The sequence below is a fragment of the Tyto alba genome, unplaced genomic scaffold (genome assembly GCF_018691265.1).
Source record: "Tyto alba isolate M040663 unplaced genomic scaffold, T.alba_DEE_v4.0 Super-Scaffold_42, whole genome shotgun sequence".
NCBI lineage: Eukaryota > Metazoa > Chordata > Aves > Strigiformes > Tytonidae > Tyto > Tyto alba.
The window spans coordinates 6,686,210-6,703,368 of NW_024881318.1; the positions used below are offsets into that span (position 1 = coordinate 6,686,210).

General features: G+C 37.5%; 1 protein-coding gene across 6 annotated transcripts in view; it reads left to right on the top strand.

Moving 5' to 3' along the window:
• The window catches only part of SMAD2 (SMAD family member 2), a 51,815-nt gene extending 36,771 nt beyond the window's left edge, over positions 1 to 15,044 (top strand). For 5 of the 6 annotated variants that reach the window (XM_042804572.1, XM_042804574.1, XM_042804573.1 and 2 more), the window contains 8 exons: positions 653 to 846; positions 1,342 to 1,476; positions 4,640 to 4,714; positions 6,027 to 6,080; positions 7,168 to 7,380; positions 9,146 to 9,283; positions 9,441 to 9,585; positions 13,139 to 15,044. In XM_042804572.1, the coding sequence (XP_042660506.1) occupies positions 653 to 846; positions 1,342 to 1,476; positions 4,640 to 4,714; positions 6,027 to 6,080; positions 7,168 to 7,380; positions 9,146 to 9,283; positions 9,441 to 9,585; positions 13,139 to 13,262 (1,078 nt within the window). In that variant the 3' untranslated portion in view covers positions 13,263 to 15,044. The remainder of the gene's footprint in view (positions 1 to 652; positions 847 to 1,341; positions 1,477 to 4,639; positions 4,715 to 6,026; positions 6,081 to 7,167; positions 7,381 to 9,145; positions 9,284 to 9,440; positions 9,586 to 13,138) is intronic. The other variant, XM_042804575.1, reaches the window with a different exon arrangement.
• The last annotated feature ends 2,115 nt before the right edge of the window (positions 15,045 to 17,159 follow it).

Genomic DNA, 17,159 nt, shown 5'->3' on the forward strand with positions numbered 1-17,159 from the left:
TCCCATCCCATAACAATCATAAACATCTGCATTTGTGTAAGCATATGCAGTCTGTCTTAAAACTAGCAAAACATTTTCAGCTGGTAGCAAGGCAGATGAAGTGAAGAAGATAAACTGTACAGCCCTTACAAGATGTGCATTCATGCTTTTTGCATTACAGTTATACTGCCATGTGGATCGCTTGGGCAGCTGACTGCTTATAGGCTTATTTGCAGTCCTGTGGGAATTCTTATGCTTAAAGCCATAAAGCATCCATGCCACAGCAAAGCCTTGAGGTTTAGCAGCGGAAGGGACTATTAAGTCTGTGATTTTTTTTTTTTTTTTTTTTTTTTTTTTAACAACTGTCTTCTGCATTTATAAAAAAAGTATATGAAGCCCTAAATACTTGGTTGGAGGTAAAGTGGCTTTTAATGAACTCTAAATTCACTGGCAAAAATGTGAGCAGCTCAAAAATAAGTTAAGACACTGCTTGATACCACCATTTTTATCACATTTAAAGCCTTTTAACAAGACTATAAATGTCACTTGCAGTGTTGATCCACTGAATTGTGAAAATAAATAAACTACCCATCCTATGTGTGTACACTGTTGTTTGAGCGATTAAGAGACAGCATGCAGTCTGTAAATACTTCTCAACATCTTTCCCTTATAGATCTCTCGATGGCCGTCTACAGGTATCTCATCGTAAAGGATTACCACATGTTATTTACTGTCGTTTGTGGCGCTGGCCAGATCTTCACAGTCACCATGAACTTAAAGCAATTGAAAACTGTGAATATGCTTTTAATCTTAAAAAGGATGAAGTATGTGTAAACCCATACCACTACCAGAGAGTGGAGACACCAGGTAGGAAGACTGCTTCTCACTTTCTATAGCAGCATCTGTACATAGTTGTTCGGCATAATGTTTTAAATGAAAAATAGAGAAAGATGGTGCTTTCTCTTGCCAAATGTACAAGATTCTTAGAGATACAGGTTTTGAGAATACCATCCCCTGGTAGTTTTTATTAGTAAAGATACTGAAAAATCTTTACAAATGTGTTGAATATCCCTGATAAACACTTCAGTACTGGTAGCAGTTCCCAGCTGGCTAAGTGCAGTCCACACTGAAAAGGAGAGCAGAGATGACTTATCTTTGCTCATGTGGAATAGTCTTGCTCAAGAGATACCTCAGAAACCTGATTCTTCTAGTACAATTGCAATATTAACAGTACTGAGAGTCAGAAAATTTCAAAGCATACTAAGAAATTGTTAGTTTATTTAGATATTTTTTTTCCTCTTTTAGCTCACAGAAGTATGTATTTTGAGGGTCTTACTAATGATTTGAATTTTGCTTTTCCAGTCTTGCCTCCTGTACTAGTGCCACGGCACACTGAGATTCTAACGGAGCTTCCACCTCTTGATGACTATACCCATTCCATTCCTGAAAACACTAACTTTCCAGCTGGAATTGAACCACAGAGCAATTACATACCAGGTATTTTTTTAACTCCCACCACAAACAGTACTCTTAACATTGTGCCACTGAAATGAAGATGGTAATTTCATCCTCCTAAGTGATCAGATCAACTGCTCTTAATTTATTGGTACATCTTTCAGTTAATTTCATATATTAATTCCAGTGGAAGTACCTGAACACTGTTGTTTGCAGAACACGATTCTGTGTGAAACCACACTGCTGTGTTTTCACAATAGCTTACTTGGCTTCCTTAGCTTATTTAAGATTCAGAATGCTAATGAGTACAAAGCAGACCTTCACCTTATTCTCTAAGCCTGTTCTACAAACAGACAGGAGTTACTAAATGCTCTGTGTTGGAGATTGAGTAGTTAACTGCTGCTCAGTCTCACCATGTGTAGCGTGTGGAGAAAACTTTTAAATTGCAGAACAGTGACTTAAAAAGTGTTTTGATCTGTAGTTCACAATCGATCAAGGTGTGCTTTGTGTATTTGTTAGTTGTGTGCATACAGTTTTGTCTTTTTAGTATGAAGGAACAGTGTAACAATATTGAACTCTTAAAGAATTCCTCCTCCCCCTCTTTGTCCCTTCCCCACCCCAAAACAAATACCAAGACTAATTTGCTACAGTGCACCAAAAGCCTGTACCTTCATTGAAACCTAAAATCAGTGACCTTTGTTTCCTGCCCCAACTTCCTGTTTCCTATCTCTTCAGAGTTGCTTGAAGTGTAAAACCAAGTGAAGCTGAAGTTTTCTCATAAATATATAATGCAGCTATGTTACAAACAAGTTGAAAAATTCCGATATAGGCTCTCCTAAAGAATAACATGACTGCCTTGGAACTCAAATATGTGCAATATACAAATTGTATCTACATGTCTTAAGCAGGATGTTGCTTGTGTTTTCATTAAATGTATCCAGGAATTGAAATGACACAAAAAAACTTTAAATTAATTTGATCTCCTCTGTTTAATTTGTGCCACATTTGTTGCCACCTAGGGACACAAGATCTTTAAAGAGCAATTAAATGTGCTAGAAGTTGGTGTTGCTTTCTTAATTTATGTGTACTTTTCTGACTCAATCTGAGGGCCTTTGATAGCTTTTGCAAACAATTTACTGGAAAGCCACCATTTGAAAATCCAGTGCTATGGAAATGAGCTAGAGCAACTAGGTAGTTATCTGCAGGAAGTCTGTTCAAGGTGATTGCGGGTATTCACATGATCTTCAAAAGTTTATGCAGCTAACCACACCTTGTCCTCCTCTTTGTCACTGACACCCTCCTGTTGTATTTGTATTATGGCATCTTACTTTATTTGACCTTGCTAGGTTAATCTTGAATACTTAGCTAGGTTCTGGTAAGTCTTGTGTGTCTTGACAGCCTGCTTCAGAGAACCGTTTTCTCTAGCGGTGGGCCAGACTAACAACTGTGCTAGTTTTGCATCACAGTACTGCCTCAGTACTTACCTGGTCTACAAAGAGGTTGGTTTTGCCTGCAGCTGGGAAAATGGCTACTGTGAAGGTGCAGGAGGCCCTTTGGGGCTCTTGTGTTCCCTTTCAGGTTATGGGTGTGCTGAGCTGCACTGTCCAGATCCAGACTTCTGGCAGCATTCAAGCAAAAGCTCAAATGCTGCACTTGAGCATTTATTTCCAGCTGTGGTGGTGTTCAACCTCTGACCCTAAAACAGTATTAATAGTGCTAGGTGGAGGAAATCTTCTCTGTTCAGACAGAGACTAGATATGGAAAATAATCTGTGCCAAAGAGCCTAGATTAGCAACTGGAAACAGGAGGCGTGGGTTGGATTGGAAATGGTTATTGACCTTTTGCCATGGCTGTGGGCTTCAGCTATAACAAATAATTTAGAGATGGGTGGAGTCCTCTGCATCACAATGAATTCTATAAAAATGTTCAAAAGAAGAATGATTTTTGTCATCATAATTATTGCTAGTAAAGATTTCCCTTAATCTTTCTTCTAAATTCTCACTTATATTTTGTCATATCTGATTTAGCACCCTAGTTTTACAGAACGAACCAAAGCTATAATTCTTTTAGTTCATTTTTATTTAATCAACTGACATAACCTAGTTTCCTCTCACTGACTTCCTTCTGATCTTACTCTATTGCTGTAAATCTCAGACATGATATTTGATATAATTTTATTTTAATTCTTAAGCAAAAGGCTTTATCTTTACATTTCTGCTGTTTGGTAATAATGTAATTAAATGTGTTTAATCCCTCAGATGTCTCAAATACAATTCAAAGGTGATTGTAGAGATAGTTAGCTTCAAACACTTTCACTAAAGAAACCCAGGTTTTGCCTGTAATATAGAGGAAAAGACATTTGCCCAGTTCAAAGAAAATTATTTCCTGAAAGGCAGTTGGTTAACTCATTATCTAGATTACAAAGTACATTTTGATTGGAGAAAAGCAACAACCATACTCTCTTGGGTTTTGAAGATATTTCTGTGGAATTAGATACAGTTTCTAGTGTCAGAATGCTTCAAACTTGCTACTGAGTTTACTTTGGTCTGTGAAGCTCCATCTTTAAAGAAAGCTAGTTAAAAGAATAGATGATCGTTTTAATAGAGCTTGAATATAATAATAATGATAATAGAGCATGTGCAGTGTAACTAGTTAGATAATATAGTTATTAATGAGTGAAATCAACCATTAACTATTGAAGAAGAAATGGTTTTGGGGACTGAACTGAAAAATGACCTTTAAATCTAGCAACTTTTATAAGGCGTGGGAGGGTATCTGATCTGATGGTTATACTACATAAAGACAGCTCACTTTTTTTTTTTTTTTTTTGTAGAAGTCACCAGATGGTTTTTTTCATTTGTAATTCTACTAAATGTGAAAGCTGTTGATCACAATTGCAAAATTGTTACTCATTGTAGTGAAAGTATCTTGTCTTAAATGGAACAAACAAGAATTGTCTGTTAATTATATAACATATTTGAGCAATTGACTGGCATATAAGAGATGATACATTTTATATAGACAATAAGGCAGGTAATGGGTTTGAAGTCCTACTGGAAGGAAAAAGGGACAGCAAAATCAAATCCTAACTCAGTGTTCAGTTATCATATGGAGCTCATGAAGACTTGAGGACAAAACCTCCAGATGCTAAATCTTACAAATTTCCCCAGTCATTGAACCAATAGGTGGATATTTTTTTTGACAGAAACACCACCTCCAGGATACATCAGTGAAGATGGAGAAACGAGTGACCAGCAGTTGAACCAGAGCATGGATACAGGTAAAATTTATGGGTTTTCATTACTTTGAAGACAAGGGATTACTAGCTGTGATCCCTCTGCGTAGTGCATGAATTCAGCCTGAACGATGATGGCACTAGACCTCTGTAGTACCTGGTGTTTTCTGTTTAGAATATCACTTCCAGTCTTCTGTGAACAAAATCATTTTTTGCTAGGGGACTGCTTTTAAAACATTGTGTACCATATTAAGTATATTTCATTTGTTTCATAACAAAAGCATACAGGTCTAATTAAGTCTCCATCAGAAAGCCTTAAAATAGATTTTAATAGCTGACTGGTTTTAACCCACCCCTAACTTTTTACCTTCTGGAAACAGGTTCATTGAAGCAGAATGTTACAGAAATACTGCACTTTGAGAACTTGTCTCTGAGCTCCAACAACCTTATTACTTCTGCCATGTTTCAGATGAATTCTTTATGAAAGGCTCTGCTGAAATAATAGTAGAAACATAAGCATTTGTGCCTTTGTATGAAAGGGTTTCTAGATAATCTGGTTGGCTTTAGACTTGGACAGAGCACAGTTAATGTGCTGGATAAGAACCTCCTGCTATGTGCTGGCAGAACTGAGTATGTGTTTGGTTAGCTAATGTTAGCAACCTTTTTCAGTTAATTGGAATCAACTGTGCTCGTTTCTGTAAGAACTGCAATATTTTTCCCACTATGTGACAATAGCTACCTTAATTAAAAAAGCCTGACATCAGCAGTCATTGTAGGAATGTTTCTGTGCAAAGCCTCTCTGTATTTTGCCTACAATTGCACAAATTGTGTTGGAGAGTTCATGTTTCTCTGAGTTTTTTCCTTCCTCCTTCCAGGAAAGAATAATTTCCTCAAATGAGGAAATCCAGCATTTTCTTTTCTAGAGATAAACCCTCTCCTTTGAGAATAGAGAGGTAATATCTTTCTTGTCTTGTCCGTTTTTTTTTTTTTTTTTTTTTTTTTGTTTGGTTTTTTTTTCGCTGAATTTGGGAAGAAGTCACTACCGTCTCACAGGAGAAGTGCATAAATAGTTATATTCACAGAGTGTGCATGAAGTGAGAGCTCTGCCAGATACAACACAAAGATGTTAATCGAGTCTTTACGAGGAGGGGTGGTAGGTTCCCAGGAGTCTGGAAAATTAAATGTAATCTTAATTCAGAATTAGCATGTGACATGCTGGTAAACTGGTTGTAGGATTTCTGAGGTATCTTATTCCAAAGAATTTTAATGTGAAACTATTATCTAGGCAGTGGTCATACCTACCCATCTGAAATTACAAGAATCATTTGCTCTGAAACAATCTTTATTGCTTCAACAGGATCTCCAGCAGAGCTGTCTCCTAGTACTCTCTCCCCAGTTAATCATAGCTTGGGTAAGCTGGAAATACTTTTAATTATTTCTGTATGTGTGATGACTCTTCTTTATATATATAATTACATTAAAAATAAAAATGTACTTTAAAAAAGCAAGAGCTGTATTAGGAAACTATTGGATTGTCTTCCTGATGATAAATGTAATAGGGCTGGGTTAATAACTTGTTAATAACTACTGTATTTCTCTAACTCTTGAGCTTCTAGCAAAGAGAAAGAATAATATGGTTGTCTGTGCAGGAATAGCATTTATGAAATAAATAGTTTAAAGGACGTTTACCTATCCATAGTGCTGCCCAGACTTGCTGTCTCCCTTATATGAGTGTTCTGCTGCTCTTCTCATGTACTGTTTCACGTGTGACCACAACACAATTACTCCCACATTAGTTGCCCACCTGCTTTGATCAGGTGCCACTGCTGTGTGTCTGTATAAATGCCTCAGGAAGATCAGATTCCCTTGGGCTTGTTTAAGGAATGGTGACAGGATGCGACAGGAAAATGCTGTTCAGAATGCTAAGTAATTAGGGTAGGTAAAAAGGGGAAGCAGCACAGGAAAAGCTGAAGATGCACAGGGAAGATACTGAGCTCTAGTAGGGGAGAGTAAAATGAGCTCAGAGCTGCCTTTAGATAAAGAGACAGCATAAGATCCAGTGTAATATGAGGGAACATCATTTTCCTATTATTTTTTTTTTCCTTTGTGTGGTTCAGTGTTTGATAGTTCAATCTTTTCTTTAACATTGCCAAAATGTTTGCAAGTTACAGAAAGGCAACAGAAACGTCTCAGTGTCTGGCACTCACAGTAACATTAGCTTAATCATTTTGCTGAGCAAAATGCAAGTACAAGTACTAAACTACATGAGCTGTGGTCAGATTAGATCACCCGTTCTCGTTCCCCTCCTTCTCTTGTGTGGAGTATTGAATTCCATTCTGTTTACCAGGGTAGGTAAAAATGATAGCAAGCAAAGTATAATTTGAGAAGTTTGAGGAGACTACTGCTGTCATTTCTGGAAGAGATGAATAGCAGGGCAGTTAGATTTCTTTTCAGCCTCAAATTCTGTTCTAAGCTTATTTTTTAAAAATTTTTTTTAGACTTGCAACCAGTTACTTACTCGGAGCCTGCATTTTGGTGTTCAATAGCATATTATGAATTGAATCAAAGAGTGGGAGAAACCTTCCATGCATCACAGCCTTCCCTGACCGTAGATGGCTTTACAGATCCATCAAATTCAGAACGATTTTGTCTAGGTCTGCTTTCCAATGTAAACAGAAATGCAACAGTGGAAATGACAAGGCGACACATAGGTAAAAATCTCTGATCTTTTGACTATTTAATTTCATTTTAGCCATTAAATTATATGGAATGATCCAGGTAGGATGGACAGATCTGTGTGTTGGGGTCCTTTCACCTTTGTGTAGCCAGCCACTGAGCTTCTCTTGAGACGTGCCAAGGAGAGCTTGGTCTCTTGCTGAGTACAGAAGTGGAAGGACACAGAGGTCAGGTAGAAATGTAGCAGCTTCTGCTACCACAGCCAGTCGCATTTGTGAAGACATGTGGCGATGGCTGGAGGTGAAAGGAGCTGCCTTTCCTCAGCTGGTAGTCACCAAGTCAGTCGCAGCAGCAGGCACACAGCTGTCAGGCTGAGTGTGGCACAGGAGGAAGCCACTCAGCTGTATGGGATTTCTGCTGCTCACATTGCTGTTCTCTGCCTTCTGGAAAAAGACAATGTGCCAAAGCAACCCAAGGGACATGTTTTTGGCTTTCGGGTTCCTTGTTGGACCACTCTGCCCTGGGTAGCATTTATATTCAGAGTTGCTTGTAATTGAAATTTAAGCTTTAATTACAAAATATTAACATGTTGCTTAGTTTATTCTAATTTATAAAATGCAGAATGGATATTGGGAGTACTTCTTGAGTTCTTTTCTGAAATGGGAAAATGTGTCTTTGAGATAACATGCTGTTTTGACATGAGTAAGATTTTCATTGGAATAGTTAGTAGAATATTGTTTTCCACAATGCAGCATCTTGGCTTTAAGTTCTTCGATAAAATACTTTTTTTTTTTACTTTTTATTTTTTCCTGGATTCCTTTATTTTAGCAGCACAAAATTTTTTTATTTTTACTTGTAAAAAAGTTCAACCTCTGTAGTAGAACCTTCTGACTCCCCCTGTGCCAAATCCAAATGCCTTTCTGATAAAATTTTAGATGTGCAGAAACCCAGGCTATGCCTGTGCTGACTGATCAAAGTAGTCAATGATGAGGAAGAGCAAAAATGTAAGGAGCTCTCACTTTTTTTTATAGAGCAGTTCACATTTTGTTTGAAAAATAGTTTTGAAGAAAAAGGGGAAGAGAAACCATGGCTTTTAAAAGACCTGTTAATTGTAGTTTCCTTTGGGAGATCAATTGTACATTCCTTATCTTCTGCTACAAATAACCTGTACTTTTTTTTTTTTTCACTCAGAGAGAGCGAGTAAGATCACAATTTAAAAGTGAGCAATAGGATTTCTTATGTGTATTTTTTTGTAATAGGGCTAAGTGAAGTCCTGTTGTTTTTGTCATAGTTGTACAGGGAAGGGGTATGCAGTTGGTTGTGAAATAGTGTGGGTGCATGTAAGCAGAGAGTGTTGAAGTGGTATACTGATGTTTTCCTTTTTTGCCTTAGTGCAACTTCACATACAACACTTCAGTATTAGCACAAGTTTTGACTCTGTTTAATATTTTTATTTCAATTTTGGTATTTCTTTAAGTGAAAAAGTGTCTTGCTAATGAACACTTCTTCCTAAATTGGACTTGGTTGCAAGCCATTACATGGCTAGAAAATTCTCTGTCATTCTTGGCCAAAAATTATTCTGCTTCTCCTTTAAATGCTGTGTGTTTGTGGGAGAAAAATGGAAGTTAATTGTGTTCTGCTCCTGCTACAGCTGTCAGCCCAGCGATGTGGTCCTGTAGATAATTGATTTCTGTTTCTGTTGTAAAAAAAGCTTTGGCCTTGTCTGAAACAAAACACTCCCTTGTTTGTTAATCTGCTTGGGTTGTATCATAACTTGAGTTCCTTTGAATTTTGCTACAGGAAGGGGAGTGCGTCTCTATTACATTGGTGGGGAAGTTTTTGCTGAGTGCCTAAGCGATAGTGCCATTTTTGTTCAGAGCCCCAACTGTAATCAAAGATACGGCTGGCATCCTGCAACTGTGTGCAAAATTCCACCAGGTTAGTAGCCTACCAAAGGTCTCATGTAAAAATATTCAGTGAATGTATTCACTGGATGACATTCGCTTTCCTGTTAATAGTTTCTTTGTAATCTTGGGCTTCTGTGTGGCAAACACAAGTAATTCATTGATTATATCCTTTTGACCTTTCTTTATAGGATGCAATCTAAAAATCTTTAATAACCAAGAATTTGCTGCTCTTCTGGCTCAGTCTGTGAATCAGGGTTTTGAAGCAGTTTATCAACTCACTAGAATGTGTACCATAAGAATGAGTTTTGTTAAAGGTTGGGGAGCTGAATACAGGTAAGAAAAAAACCCTTTGCTTTTAAATGTAATCATTTTTCCTGCTTCACTACTACACTATTTCTGTCTGGCTTGAAAGCCACGCGTACAGGCTTCTTACTGCCATTGTAGATAAACTATCTGCAAGTTGAATCCATATTTTCCTTTTTCTTCCCCCTAGCTATGGAGCACCTAAATCAAAAAGACCAGTAAACTGATCTCAGTGTTGTACTGAAGTCAGCTGTTGAGCAAGGGATGTTGTTAAAGTTCCGTTTCCTAACTCAGTCAGTCCTGCTTGCTTGTTTATTGTGGTGAAATCACTGACAACACCTAGAAGTTTCACAGTTTTTGCTATGAGATTATATGCTGTTTGTTAGATGTACAGTCATTTTGGTCTCTGTCCTGCTCTATGTGGAGTATAATGAGTTTGTTAGGTTATGGTGCGTGATGCAGTTGATAGTACCCGATGGAAAGAATTGGAGTCACTTGGAGTGCATTCTGCAAAATAAAACAGCTGGAGAACACACATTTAAGGGATGGCAAGTATTTTGGAACTTGTAGTGGAAAAAACTTTGCAGGAGTAAGATGACTGTTTATGTAGTAAAACTCCTAAAAACAGTTTTTTGAGTGGAAAAAATAGTCTTTTATCTGCTTTTGAATAGATTCCAATTGTATTCTCTCTTAGTACAAACTAAGAGCTATAATTGAGGACAGTGCCTGTTTTTAATGTGGTATGGGAATTTGCGAAGAAAAGGAATTGACTTCTAACTGAGCAGTATTAAAGATTTCATTATTTTTGAGAGCTAGAGATGTGGTTTTAAACAAATTCCTTAAACCTCTCTAGAAATTGTCCACTGAAAGAATGAAGTCTGACATATCAATACCCTATTGTAATGCATAATTATTTTTTTAAATCCATATAATTTCTGAAGTTGAATAATGGCATGTAGCTTCTCCTGTGAATCTTCGGGTTTTGATTCTTTTATCTGCTTCTGAAATATATACATGTAAATAGCAGCGTCAGTACGTGGGGGAGGCTTCTCAGCTAAATGAAGCCAATTTTGTAAAAGCCTAATTAGATGAAATGAGAAATCTGAGTAGTGGAATAAATTGGTTCCTCTGTTAGCAAGAGGTACACAAGAAGGAATCTGGCTCAAGTTTAAAGAACTGTTGGATTTGGCTCAAAAGGAGTGTGCATACACTTATGCATAATTAAATACAACATTCAAATCAGAATAGAAGAAAGGCTTAATCAGTCAGGTTATATGGAGACAACTTGAAGTGAATGGAGTGTAAGTATTGAGTTAAAACAGTGGGGAGGCTTTTGGTAAGGTTATTTCTAAGGAGGGAGAATGTTGGTTGTTAGTAATTGTTCAGAGACCGTAGGACTGAAAGAGCTCCAGTGCTAGACCAACACAGAAACTTGATTGCTGACATAATGCTGAACTAGTTTCTTTGCATCTCTGTTTAAGATGGAGTTAATAAATTATTGATGCATAAGACTTATAAGTTATGCTGCAGTTGTGATTAAAGAAAGAAGTTGCTCCTGCAAACATAACCTGGAATTTAAATAAGTGTAGTCTGAATTGTCAAAATAGTCCAGAAAGTGATGTAAAATTCACCATTCTTATTAAAACTTCCATGCTTTGTTATTATTCAAAAACACTTCTCACAGAACAGGCTTTGGCGAAGCCAAAGCATTATTTACATTTTAGGCATATGGCATATGTGCATAAATGTGCAGATATGGCAAGGTGGTAGATTTTATAAGCGTGGTAGACAAAATAGCTTATAGCTTTTTGCTGGATACATGTTGAATTGAGAATGGGGGTAGAAGTTCAGATCAGCAGACAAGTGTTCATGTTAACACAGGAACTACCCAGGTCTGGGATCATCTTCTGAAGAAAGTTAAGTAGAGGTGATTACAGCAACGAGACCTAGTGACACGTGAACTGGAAATCCATAGGTAGAAGAAGCTGAGTTTTAGCTTTGAGATGGCTGCTAAGAGCCTGTTACTATTTTATCGACTTTTGCCAGTGTAGTGCAAAGCCAGGGTTGTTGAACAGAACAAGTTATAAAATTTTGAGGAAGTGTGTTGTGGAACACATTGTAGGGGAATTGACTGCAATGGGATAATGAACTTCCTTCTTTGGGAGAGGATTCAAGACTAAATGGAAGTGTATTTCCTGTGGTTTAGATTGTCCTTCTATTGGGTCACTTTGTTTTGGCATAGACATTCAGGGCTAAGATAACAATGTTTTTTAGAGTGCTGAGAGAGCACAGACCTCAGCCACTTTGTTCTCCTAGAAAATGTGAAACCACAGACAAGTTTTGAAATCCATCCTCTCACTGACTTAATCTTTCTGCCTTTTCAGTTCTTCTGTTTATATAAACAGATTTCCTTAAAGTGAAGGGTTGCCGTGCTTACAGTAAAAGTGAAAAGGCTGGGTTTGTGTCTGAGTGTAATCTGCTGCCTTTGAATCTTAATGCCTCCTTGCTTTGACTTTGGGATAGATAGAATTAGTAGGAAAAACTGGCCTAACAACAGTAGTCTTGCCATTCTAGTTTGGGAAAACTCCCATGCCTGGAGTGGGTACAGTGAAATAACAGGATTTCTCAGGCAGAGTGTGTCCAATACTGATTTCTTTACTTTGGAGATGAGAAGGAAGATTTTTGAATAACTGGTCTCTGAAACAAAAATATATGGGAGAGTGAAAGAAGCTTTTATGATTGTCAGTCCTTCAGCTTTACTGAGGATATCTGTATAGTATTTAGTTAAGGGCTTTTATTGTGGAATACTAACGGCAAGTTTGTGTAGAAGATAGAGGAAACACAATTTTTACTTAAATTGTTTGTGTGAGGATGTTACAGTACAAAACACGTAGAAGTGTAAGTTTACAGGAAATCAGAGATCAAGTTTGGTGTTCCTTTGAGATAGCATCAGCTAGCACAGTATAACCACACACTGTGTTTTTATCTAGTGTTTCTGACAACATCTAGCAGTTTCCTCATACATTTATCTTGTCAATTGCTCCAAAAAGCCAGAATTTACGATTGCAATGGTATTGGGCTGTTTGGCCATGCTGACAGTGCAGAGCCAATTATTTCTATTCTGTATCTCTCAGTTGTCTGCAAAATTCAAACCCAGTTACGCATGCAGACCCTCTGAAAGTTAAGATACAGCTGCACACAGCTATCTGTGATGTGAACACTGCATGGATCGGACAGTCTTCAGTTTTGAATTTCTTTTTAGAAGTAAAGCTCTTGGTGTGGCTCTTGAAGCAGATGCTGCACTTATTCTCCAGATGGAATATTCTCAAAGTATTATGGATACGCATGTAATTATTGATGTGTCTTACAGATGTGGGGTGTTTTGTTTTTTGGGGGTTTTTTTTGTTTGTTTGAGCTTCTTTTTCTTCAAAGTGTTTTTTTTCAAAGCTTAGTATGGTAATGGTTGCAGTTTTTTATCTTTCTGTGTAGTAGATATGGATAGAAACGTGTCTGATCATATGATGGAGAACTTTATGGCAGCCAAAACTGCTTTCTGACTTTCTTATTATTCTTTATATTCTAGGCGGCAAACAGTAACGAGCACTCCTTGCTGGATTGAACTTCATCTGAACGGACCTCTACAATGGTTGGACAAAGTATTGACTCAGATGGGCTCCCCTTCAGTACGCTGCTCCAGCATGTCGTAAAACTCCTTCCTCTGTTACCAGTGGGCTAAATATCGAGTCCAATCAACAGACTTAACATAACAGCTCGTCTGTCGTAGTATTTGTGTGTGGTCCCCATGAACTGTTTACTATCCAAAAAGGTTTTTAAAAAGAAAAACAGCACTTGAGGTCTCATCAATTAAAGCACCTTGTGGATTCTGTTTCCTATACTCTGATACTAGATGAAAATTTAGTGTATAGAAATGCCTTCTTCAAAAAGAAGAAGGGACAGTTCTAAAGACTCTTAATGGTGTTTTTATTGGATATATAATTGAGTGTCCTAATGGTTTATCAATAACATGAATAGCTAAGTATATGTACAGGTAATGTATCATGATCTCAGATATCACAGTATTGTGCTGTTCTACATTTTAGTTCCCATAAGTAGTCGTTTGTTTTTTGATTGAGGCAAATCTCTCATAAAGTTCCAAGACTCTACTCCTTTATTCTTTTATATTTTTTTATATAAGCAGGTTTTCGAGTTGTCCTAAACATAAAAAGCAGACTTTCCTTGTAGAAAAGCTTAACTTTTTGCTGCCTTCTTTAAAGAAAAAGAAAATCCCTCCTTTGGAAGGGAAAGAAATGTCTTGAGATTGATCTGTGAAGTCTTAAGACACTTTATATGCTTAATGGGGCCTAAAATGAATTCATATTATAAATTCCGAGTATCCATCGCACTAGGAGTCTACTTTTCCCTACCCATCTGAGTTGATGCACCTGTTGCCAGCAGAATTGCTGGCACTGATATAATTTGGGACTTTTAGTACCTTAAATCATTGAAATCAGTGGTTTTTCTCATAGAATGAGAATTTACTCTAGCATTGGATACTGGATTAAGTACACAAGGTTATTGGCTTACCCCTTATATCTGTGCTTTTTTTATTAAACAGATACCACTAAAAATCATGGGGTTTAGATTCTGGAGCCAAATACCTTGAAAAATCTGTTCCCAGGGTAAACTAGACTCTTTCGTATAGGTTTTAAATAGATGCAGCTTCTTAACATATTTCAGTAACAGAATTTAAATTTCTGATCTGAGTGGCTTTGTATAGCTTACTTACATACCAGATCATACGCATTCATTATGTCATAATGGGCCTTGTTATTAAAAGTAGTTGCTTCTGCAAAACCTCTAGGATAGTGGTTGCTGAGGTATGACCAGCGAAGGAGGACTTCTAGGTTCTTCGTGACAGTGCATGTTATTGTGAACCCTTGGACACTACAGCTGCACCATATTAAAAATATTCTGAAATATATTCTACAGATAAGTCTGGGTTGGGGAAGGGTTGGGAAACTGTATAGAAGGGTTATTCTGACTTGAAAAATATACATCTTACTAACAATCTTGTGATCTAGCTGTCTGTCATTCTTTTGTTATTGTGGCAGTAGCAGGATTGCCTTTGTCTGTTTTTTCCCGTTGTTTCATCCATTACACTAGTACTGTACTTTGTAAGTACAGCTAGTGATAACTTAGCTTTGAGAACAAAATGTGGCCAGTGTTACAGCTTTTAATCAGTTGACTGAATTGATGATAGTGATGGATATTTTTATGCCATAATGACTAGGGCATAGAAGCAATACCAAAAATCAAGCCTTGAAAAAGTGGGCCAGACACCTTTAAAAATTTGGCAAAGCAGTTATCAGTTTGTGCTAGTTTTACCAGTAGACTAATGTATTGGTAGAACTTGTGAACCTAAGAAATAAGCTTCATGCGTGTTGCATTTGCCTAATATGTGAATACACTAATAAAGGTTTTAATTCTCATGATGGTTGGTTTTTTTATTAATTGCTATATGTATTTTCTGTTGAAGATTAGGAATCATTCTAACCCACCCACATAAATGGCACAAGTGTCCTGCATGTTGTTTGGATGTTAAAATCCCTTCTCATAGAGCTATTCTGGAGGTTCGGGATTAGTGTGTGTTCAGTGATACAGACTTCTACTCCAGATAGATCTTATTAAAGCAGTTGCTTTTTTTTCTGCCACAATCAAATTGCATTCTACTAGCTCAGATGTTTACTTTCACCTGTGAAACAGATAAGAGCAACTTGTCTGGGTGGAAAACTCCATTGCATTTATGAGCAGGTTGCAACTTGAATCAGCTGGGTGACCTAATTCTGTAGTCTCCTTACTGTGGATTTCTGTATGTGTTTTCAGTTAAGGCAATATTATTTGCTTCGCCTTGAACGTTGTAATAATCTTTACTGTGCCCTTTCTTGGTTCACGCTTCCAAGTAGTGTACAAGGACACTGCAGACATTATCTGTGGACCTGTCATGCTGCCAGTGTTCAAGTCCATTTCAGGCTGTTGTAGAAGTCACTTTTTTTGACTTCTGTTAGTACCACTAAAATATTCTTTCCTGCCATTACTGTTTCAGTCACAGCTTAGTATAACAAGGGAACTTGTCTGCATTCAAAGTATTTGCTTGCCTGTATTTCATATAAATGCCTTTGGTAGTTCTTGAGTAACTTTAACCTACTCCTGTTTCTTAATCCATTGCCTTTCTGATTTATCCCACTGGTGTTCTGCTCTTCCTCAAAATATGACCAGTGCCTGCTCAAGCAGCTTAACGCAGAATGCCTGTGATACATAAGGAATGTGACTTCATCTCTGTGCTCTTCTGCCAGTCAAAGGACTGATGTCCAGAGTACAAATGAAAAGTAAATTACTGTTTTCAATGAGGCTGTTTTGTTAAATAAAATACTTACCAAGCCGGGAATACTCAACAGGAGATACTTAAAGTATGAGTAGCCAGCTGCTTATCTGTATCATGAAGCTGGAAAAACACTGTGTGTAACTGTTGCCTTAAGTTTGGACTGTGATTCCATGTGCCTGTGTTCTGATGTCTCTTGTCACTAGCCCTGTCTGATCTTGATTTTCATAGTGCTGCCAAAGCCAAGTAATCAAAACCCAGGTAGTTGATGTAAACACCTGAACCTGAAAATTATTTCTGAGTTGCCTTTTAGCAACTTGGATACACTGAGCTGACACTTCAGAACCCTTCCTCCTCCAAAGAAAAACCCAGTTTCATTTTGCAGTTGTTCCAAGGCTGAGGGTTTGAGAACAACGTCTAATGCCTGGACTCCTTCAACTGTGAGAATTCATAGTAGAGCACCATCTCTGTATTTCCCCCTTCCTTTTGTGCATGTTTCCTATCTAGGTGGTAAGCTCTCGGCCACAGGAATTCTCTGCTGTTACTTCAGTGTCTTGCGTGGAGTCCTTTGACTTTAGGTGCTGTTATACAAATCTAGAACGTGGGGACAGCTGTAGTGTTTTCTTGTTCTTATTCAGGATGTTGTACTTAGTCATAACTTAACCTCCTTGAGACTGATTGCAGGCAAACAGCATAAATAGTTTAACTTTGGACTCCCTGTATAGTCAGTAGGGAGAGGTAAAGTCTGAATTGCTCTCTGGTGGAGGGCCGAGGCTGTTGGCTGAGGTGCCTGATTTAAATGCATAAAGTATGAATATCTGCCTTAAAAGGTTCTTGGGTGCTATCAAAGTAGTCAGCTTAGGCGTTGAGGAATAATAGCTTTAAACTAATTTACACAGTAAAAGCAAGAAATCACAACCTTCACTAAGCTTTTTATTTCCATGTGTCCAATTTGACTTTTCATGTTGAAGTAGGAGGGTGTGAAGTTTGGAGGTTTGATAATCATCTGCAGCTCTAAATTGTTGGCACAGTGAACTGTAAGTGTTTTGTTTTAACCTTCAAACTTGTCATACTTCGTTGTGGTTACAGCTTTTTTTAGCATTGCAAACTGAAATTTTACTGCAGCTGGGTTTTGAGTTAAAATATTGTGAAATACAGGATTTCACTATACTCCACCCACACAGTGTTTTACTTGAGTATGAAGCACTGTTCCTTTTACCAAAAC